At 43.3% G+C, this 7,674-nt stretch overlaps 1 protein-coding gene across 1 annotated transcript in view; it reads left to right on the top strand.

Annotated features, from left to right (window-relative positions):
- The window catches only part of Adamtsl3 (ADAMTS like 3), a 497,024-nt gene that overhangs the window by 340,837 nt on the left and 148,513 nt on the right, over positions 1–7,674 (top strand). Inside the window, exons 17-18 of the mRNA XM_023712415.1 lie at positions 2,656–2,848; positions 2,939–3,118. Coding sequence (XP_023568183.1) covers positions 2,656–2,848; positions 2,939–3,118 — 373 coding nt within the window. The remainder of the gene's footprint in view (positions 1–2,655; positions 2,849–2,938; positions 3,119–7,674) is intronic.

Raw genomic sequence — 7,674 nt, forward strand, 5'->3', positions numbered from 1 at the left:
GGCCCTCTCTTATTTTTCTTTTGTCTGTAAAGTATAGCAGAGTGTGATTTCTGACCCCACTACAAGGGATCGAACCCCCACGTCTTCCTGATTAGTACCCATAAGTCTCTTGTCCAGACATCATCATGTTGGGAGATTGGACTTCAGCATATGAATTGTGGGGTGATACATGCAGTACATAACCCATTCTGCAATATTTTAGCCTGTTGCTTCTATAGAATAGATTTTATGCTTTTATTTAAGACTTAGAATATATGATCACATGTAAATTTTTTTCTTTGTATATATTTGTCAGACTCTATGTTCAGGTTTGGCTAGCTTCATAATATACATTAAAATATTTTAATCCTCTTTAAGCCCAGGAGCCAAACCATGAAAGTCACCTCTTTCTTTAAAAATTTGGGGGAACTCTACCACAGATCTAGTAAGGTTCAGTCCCTCTCTTGAATTAAATGTGTGCTATTCCCTAGAAGGGTTATCTATTTCATCAATATTTTTAAATGTATTACTAACTGTATATTCTTATTAATACTTTTCCTCTTGCTATACCAAGGGCTTTGAGAAGTATTTTAAAGCCTCCAAGATTTTGTTTGAGACAGGGTCTTACTCTGTACCCCAGACTATCTCTGAACTCTCAATCCTCATACCTCAGACTTGAGAGTGCTGGGGTTGCAGACATATGCCAGCATACCCAGCTCTGAAGTGTTTAAGTATTAAAATTGTATTTCCTTTTATTTCCCCATAGCCAACAGCTCATGTTGCATATATACTATATCAGAATTAGTCAGCTTGCAATTGCTATAGCAAGTGCTTGAGGTAGAGAACTTGCAAAGAGAAAAGGTTTATTTTAATTTATGGTTTCGGAGCTTTCAGGCCAAGATTGACTTGGCTCCTTGGCTTGCATTGTTACTTTACATCATGGTGAGAGCACAGGGTGGAAGAAATCTGTCTGCCTGGCAATGGGGAAGAGAGAAGGACAGGAAGGGGCTGGAGCTCAGAGTTCCCATTAAGGCTGTGCTCCCATGACCTAAAACCTTGTACCCAGCCCTTCCTCTTAGAGGTTCCACCACTCTGAATAGTGCCAAGCTGCTGACCAGCCCTAGCATTCATATGTTAACATACATGTGCCTTGGGGGGATATTCAGATCAAGACTATGCTTGCATGATTATATCTTCAACATGAAATTTCCCTTCATGAATAAAAATTCTGTTCATTTTGCCATACTTTGTCGTGAGTACCATTTTTTTCATTTCCCTCTCACTTACACAAATAAAAATGTTTGTTATAGGAAATTATAAATGAGAAACACTGAAAATCACCTTTAGTTAAATGTTCATTTATAAGAGAACTAACTTACTTTTATGATGATGAATGTTCATTAAAATAAAATCCAGAAAAAAACATGACAAAGAAAATAACAATTGGAGCTGGGGAAATGGCTCAGTGGAATAAGCACTTCCCTGGCAAGTGCAAGGGCCTGAGTTCAATCCCCAATTCCGCCAAAAATAAATAAAAATTACAATCCTATCACTCAAAGCTGATCACTATTGAGATTTTTAATGCACATTTTCTGCATACATTCATAAATGTTTAATAATAGGATTATACTCTGCAAGCCATTTTATGCCACCTTATCATTTCTATTAGAAATATGCCATGAATATATATTTTATGTCAATACTATATGTCTATCATATTACATTAGTGGCTGCTGCCATTGCTCTGTATGAATTACTATTATTCACTTTGTCATTTACTTTTACATATTTAATACTCTCATTCCATGAAATGCTATTTTTTCTTCTTATGAACTGTTATGGACCCAGTGTCCTTTTGTGTATGTGGTAAGCATTTTAAAATAGTTTTCCCATGATGTACCTCTGCAGTAACTAGTTAAGAATGCATGTTCATTAAAAACTAAATGTCCATAAATTAAAACAACTATAATATGTAATTTTTCATGCATCAGATGGACAGAGGTTCTGTTAGGTTCCCTCTTTCAGTATGTTGCAGGGGTAGGAAAATGGGCATTCTCATGGTTTGGTGGGGTGTCAACTGGGACACTATTCCTTGAAGGCAGTTTAGAAATATGGATTGAAAGCAGCTGCCCTGGTTTTTCATTTTACAGATATTTCATGAGAAAACCTCATTTTTTCCAAGATCTTTTTGGAAAGGAATCACATTTATATATATATGTATATATGTTATAAATCCAATGTTAACATAAAAGAATTTTCTTAGGGATGTTCCAAATAATGAATCCAGGTGCCCTGAAGATTTCCTGAAGTGTGTTTTTAAGCATTTAAAATGTCTTTTGACACCTCTATAAATCATCATTGCCCTGGGACTCTGCTTAAAACCAACCAAGATTTTATTTTTAATAGATGGTGGCAGCGCAGGATGGGAAAAATATCTGATGCTTTTCATTCTGGATCTGTCCAAATGGGTATGCACCTTCCATACTTCCTTGGCACTTCTTGTCTCTCAGTGCTGCATTTCTGTATTTTAACTGTATCTGTTGCTGGAGGTACTATGGCTGTGGCACCTGTACACAGCGTTTGCCATCTGGAGGTCCAAAAAGAACTTGGAACTGTTCATGCAGATGCCTGTATGTTGTGTCATCATTCACCTTTCCCTCTTGGGTCCCGGTGTAGGTGGCACGTGGGAACCTGGGGCCCCTGCTCGGCTTCCTGTGGGGTTGGCATCCAGACCCGGGAGGTACACTGCCTGCACCCAGAGGAATCCCCCGCCCCTCCAGAGAAATGTGGAGATGGAAAGCCCCATGCCTTACAGGCATGCAACCAGTTCGACTGCCCTCCTGCCTGGCACATTGAAGAGTGGCAGCAGGTATGGTTGCCATGCTTCGGTGGTACAGCACCCACATGGTGCCACCATGCAAGGGCCCAGCTGTAGCCTCACCTCCTCTTATCTCCACAGTGTACCAGGACATGTGGTGGGGGTACTCAGAACCGAAGAGTCACCTGTCGGCAGCTGTTAACAGATGGCAGCTTTTTGAATCTCTCTGATGAACTGTGCCAAGGACCCCGGGCCTCGACTCACAAGTCCTGTGCCAGGATGGACTGTCCTCCACACTTGGTGGCAGGAGACTGGTCCAAGGTAAGGCCTGCTCTGCTGTGCAGTTCTTCCTTTCTGCCCCCACACTCTTTCCAGGTTCTGTTTCCTCCGTAAGACAAGACTGGGACCAGTGTGAAACACGGGGTACCTGGGTATCGGTCACAAGCAGTGCTCACTTGGGGTGTGGACTGAGCATCCTTTCCAGAGCCAGAAACAAAGATCTATTTGCCATTTTTCTCTAAATTGTTCCATTTTCTTCTTCCCACAGTGATCCCTTCTTTTGGAACTACTGGCATCTTAGTATCTCAGGACCAACTCAAAAGCAGTTTGGTTGCTGTCTTCCTTGTCTCCCTTTCCTGGGGAGTTACCCATTAACCCCTGTCACTTCCGCCTTCTGAACATCTTCCATGCCTTCATTTCCTCTACAATCTGTTGCTGTTGCTATTCATTTTACCTTCATCACAAGCTTGGAATATTGCAGTAAGTAGATTTCCAGCCTTCTGTCTGGGTGCTGGCAGGACTTGGCCTAGTCTAGTGAGGATGTCTTACTTTTCAAGTGGAGTGAATTCAATCCTAGTAGCTTAAATAAGCTCCTTAAATGCCCTTAGCTAGCAAAGCAGGAGCCAAATCTATTTTTTGCAATTCTGTTTCACGTGTCCCTTTAGTCATGCGACATCGGTCATCCAATCTCCTGTCTTTCACTCTCCCATATCCAACTGCCTCAACAACCATCATACTCCTGTCACTGTGCTCATCAGACCGACTGCTCGAGTCTCACTGCCCCCAGAATCAAGCTCTCCAGAAAGGCTCACAGGACCTTGAATTGGTGCTGTTCTTGTTGCAGCCCTGTCGCCCTACTCTAGACCTTGGCTTCAGGCTGATGTTTCAGCCCAGATGCTGATGCAGATAATTCTTACAAGTTATGTTGTCACAGTTTCATAGTTAGGTCACTGCCACCAGATGTCTATCTTCTGGGACTGCAGAGCCAATCTCAACATCAGATGTAATCTCAGGAAACTAGAACAGGCAGTGAGTGACCCTCACAAGTTGCCCTGAGCACCAGTTCGGGGCCAGCCACAGTCACACTTGCTCCCCTCACTCGGAGGCAGCTGTTGTTTCTGCTTCCATGGAGGAGAAAACAGAGGTCCTTACAGATTAAAGAACTGGCCTAAAGGGAAAGCTAAAGTTCAAACTCAAGTTTGTGTGACCTAAGTTTATTGAGGAGTAGACCCTTCAGTTTTTCAGGCAAGAACAAAGCCTTTTGAGGCAAACAAACCCACCCTGGAAGCTCCACAGCCTGTATGCTGTGTGTCCTCCAGTGCGCCTAACCTCTGAGCTCTCGTTTTCCTTTCTCTAAATACTTTGGTTATTGTTAGGATGAGATGTTTAATATGAAAACATCCAGGAGTGCAGGCCCTTTCCACCCCCCTGGAAGCCACACTGCTGGCCACAGATTGGATTGACACGATTTCTACAAACGTGTTCTTAGATTTGTATTTTTCCTTTAACTGTCTAGCTCCATTAAGTGCTAATATATTAAAAGCATCTGAGCTATGAATAGTCTACATAATGTTCCTCCATATACTCAGAACATACCCAATAAAAGCAATGGGTCTCCCAGGCTTTGCAGAGCAGTAGTTGTCACAGGTCTAACTACCATAACCCATTCCCTCTGATCAACTCAGAAGGAGCTGGGGACAGACTGGTGGCCAGGATTCTCTGAAGGGGCTGTACCCTAGCTGAGTGGCATGAGGGACAGGATAACTGTCTCCTCTCACTCTCAGGTCCTAAACTAAAAGGCATGCCTGCCGCAGAGGAATTAACATCCCTGATCTGGGGCAGAGAAGGGGAGTCAGAAGACAGTCCCATTAAGCTATTCCAGCAGAGCTGCTTCATTTTATTTCCTCTGTCACTTTCTCTGGAACAGTAGAAGCCCCGAGGAGGAAACATTATTAGGAAATTCTTCTGGGCCTGGGTCAGGCAGGACATCTAGACAAAGGTTAAAGAGGAAGGTCCCTAGTCTCGGGGGCAGTGTTTGACCCAGCTGCCCAGTTATGTCTACTGAAAGGGAAGGAGCATGCTTTTATAGAAAGAAGACTTTTTTTCCTTGTGACATGCAGCGTGGCACTGGGAGTGGTTAAATGGGCATCAGTGGGGAGCTTGTAAGAATCTCAAACTCAAATCTCACTCAGTATCTGTTTGGATTGCTCAGCCCACCAATGTGACTGAGGCAGACATGGCCATGGGTGACGATGTCACCGCCCTGACTGCAGAGAGGCAGACGTGAAAGGACAGGGTGAAAAGCCAGGTGCCTTACTCCTGGGAGCCCCACAGACTTTCTAGACCTACCGCTGCGGTCTGAAATACTCACTTTCCTTCTCTCCATTCTTACTTCCACTAAGAACAAACAGATCTTCACAGTTCTGTCATGTCTGGTTGAATTAACTTCGCTCTGAGCCTATCAAGTGAGGAGAAGAGATTACATTGCTGCTTTCTCTCTAGGCCATTCTGAGCCAGTAATGGGACCTGCAGTTGCTGGTTTTGTGTAACTGAGGTCACAGCCCTGTACACGCACTTGCCTCTGTTTCTGCGATCCCAAATCCAAGCTCTAGCTCCTAGCTTCTTTCCCTCCTCTGTAACTCTTCTACTCCCTAAAATCATGCAGCATTTCTCATCTTTAACTTGCAATGACCTTCCTTCTTATTGTATTTCAATGCAGTGCTACTTCCTGAGCAAACCATATGGTCTTCCTATCTGTCCCGTAATACAGCTGAGGCCACGAGGTCGCTGACAGGTCTCTGGGCCCTACAGAGCTCTAAGCAAATAAATAAACTCCTTTAAGTGTCTTTGCAAAGACATAGAAAATTCAAAGTGGTGCCAAAGTAGTGATTGTTAGAAAAACTTGGGCTTTCTGACACGAGAGGAAAATCATTTATTGGGGGAGATTTTCCTGGGAGAAGAGAATGAAAGAGGAGATTGTTGTATGGTCTGAGCTGGACCTGAGAAAGGCTGGTTCTTCAAGGCACAGAATGAGTGCTCAGCTACAAGGTGGTCAGCCAAGACCCTGACACTCTCGGCCAAGGCCACAGCTCCAAGAAACCCCAACCTGGGAGGAACAGGAAATGCACACACATGTGAGGAGGGCAGAGCTAAACTCAGCCTGGGACACTGACTGCCATGTCTGGACTTGGGTCCAGCCAGGCTTACGAACTGGTACATAGCAGTTTGAGTTTCCTCCTGAGTTCAGCCTTTCTCCTTTTAGTTGAAATTTCCTTTTACTTCAGAGTTGCTTTGTTTTGGCAGAGGCTCTGGCACTAAATTGCCACCCTTCCCAAAAGCTTCCTGCCAAACTACTCCATGTGCCATGCGATGGCTCATTTGGGGGCAGCCATCCATCTTGTGGTTCTGGATAAAGCTCTTCCATATGGGGACTGGCCACTACCCCTAGACATGGAAGGACTGAGAGGCCACACCACAATTTCCATTCTTTACCAGGCCAGGTCTGCTGGCCTGCAGCTGGGACAGCCCCCACCCCTGATGCTGGCTGTGTTCATGGTGTGTTGGAGCTTTGTCCATCCATTGGCTCATTAGTTTGCCTTGGTTCCTTAGCTCTGGACGAAAGTCTTGTGTGGAAAGGAGCCTTCAGTTCTTGCACAGCTTTCCAAGTTTCAAGAAAAAGCATAGATTCATCTTCCTCCATGGTGGATGCCTATGACCCACACTCTTCAAAGCCTTTTGCATGCCTTCATCCTAAGATGAGAACCTTCTCCCCTTTGTTCTCTATGCTTTGGTGGAGTTTTGGACTGTTTTATCTACTTTTGCCATTCTTCTTCGTGATATTTCTATTGCATATTTAATTGCATCTTGCCTGTTGATTTGTCCTTTTTTCACTTCCCAGAAAGCTTGCTTATTTGGGCTTTTGATTTGCATTGCTGTAGTTGAAAAAAAGAGTCTTTGCTTCTCTAACTCATGCGGATGATTTTTTCATTTCTAGGAAGAGACTGTAATCTTTTATTCAACACCTCATCCTTAACTCTATGTGTAGAAAAAATATATCTCTATCATGGGAAAGCAAGGAATAACCTCTTTACCTTATCTCAAGCCCACTCCCCACTTGTTTCCTGTCTCTGTGGCAGGTACACTATCTTGCAATAATGCCCGACTTCTTCACTTCTGGTGCTCAGTGGTCTATGCCTTCCCACTTTCCAGTTTCTGAAATATATTAATATTTTAAGCAAAGATAGAAAAATTCTCTATAAATGAGAAGTTGTATAAAGAATGTGTCTGGGACACTGGCATTTCCAAATATAGCATGCCAGTTTTCAATTGATATAATGACTTGTGAAGATAATCTTGTTTGGGGGCCAGTTCGTACTGCCTTGTGAGAATCAATTATAAATTTTCCCATCTTGTGCACAGTGATAGTGAATTGATACCTTGAAGTCAGTCGTGATGAAAGTATTTACACCATAGTAATTGGTGAAGTAACCAGAATTCCTTCCCTCAAGAACCTATTGTGAAGCCTAAGTGCATAAAAGTGCTATATATTCTCTCTCTCTCTCTCTCTCTCTCTCTCTCTCTCTCTCTCTCTCTCTCTC

Source organism: Octodon degus, unplaced genomic scaffold (assembly GCF_000260255.1).
Source record: "Octodon degus isolate 3935 unplaced genomic scaffold, OctDeg1.0 scaffold00002, whole genome shotgun sequence".
NCBI lineage: Eukaryota > Metazoa > Chordata > Mammalia > Rodentia > Octodontidae > Octodon > Octodon degus.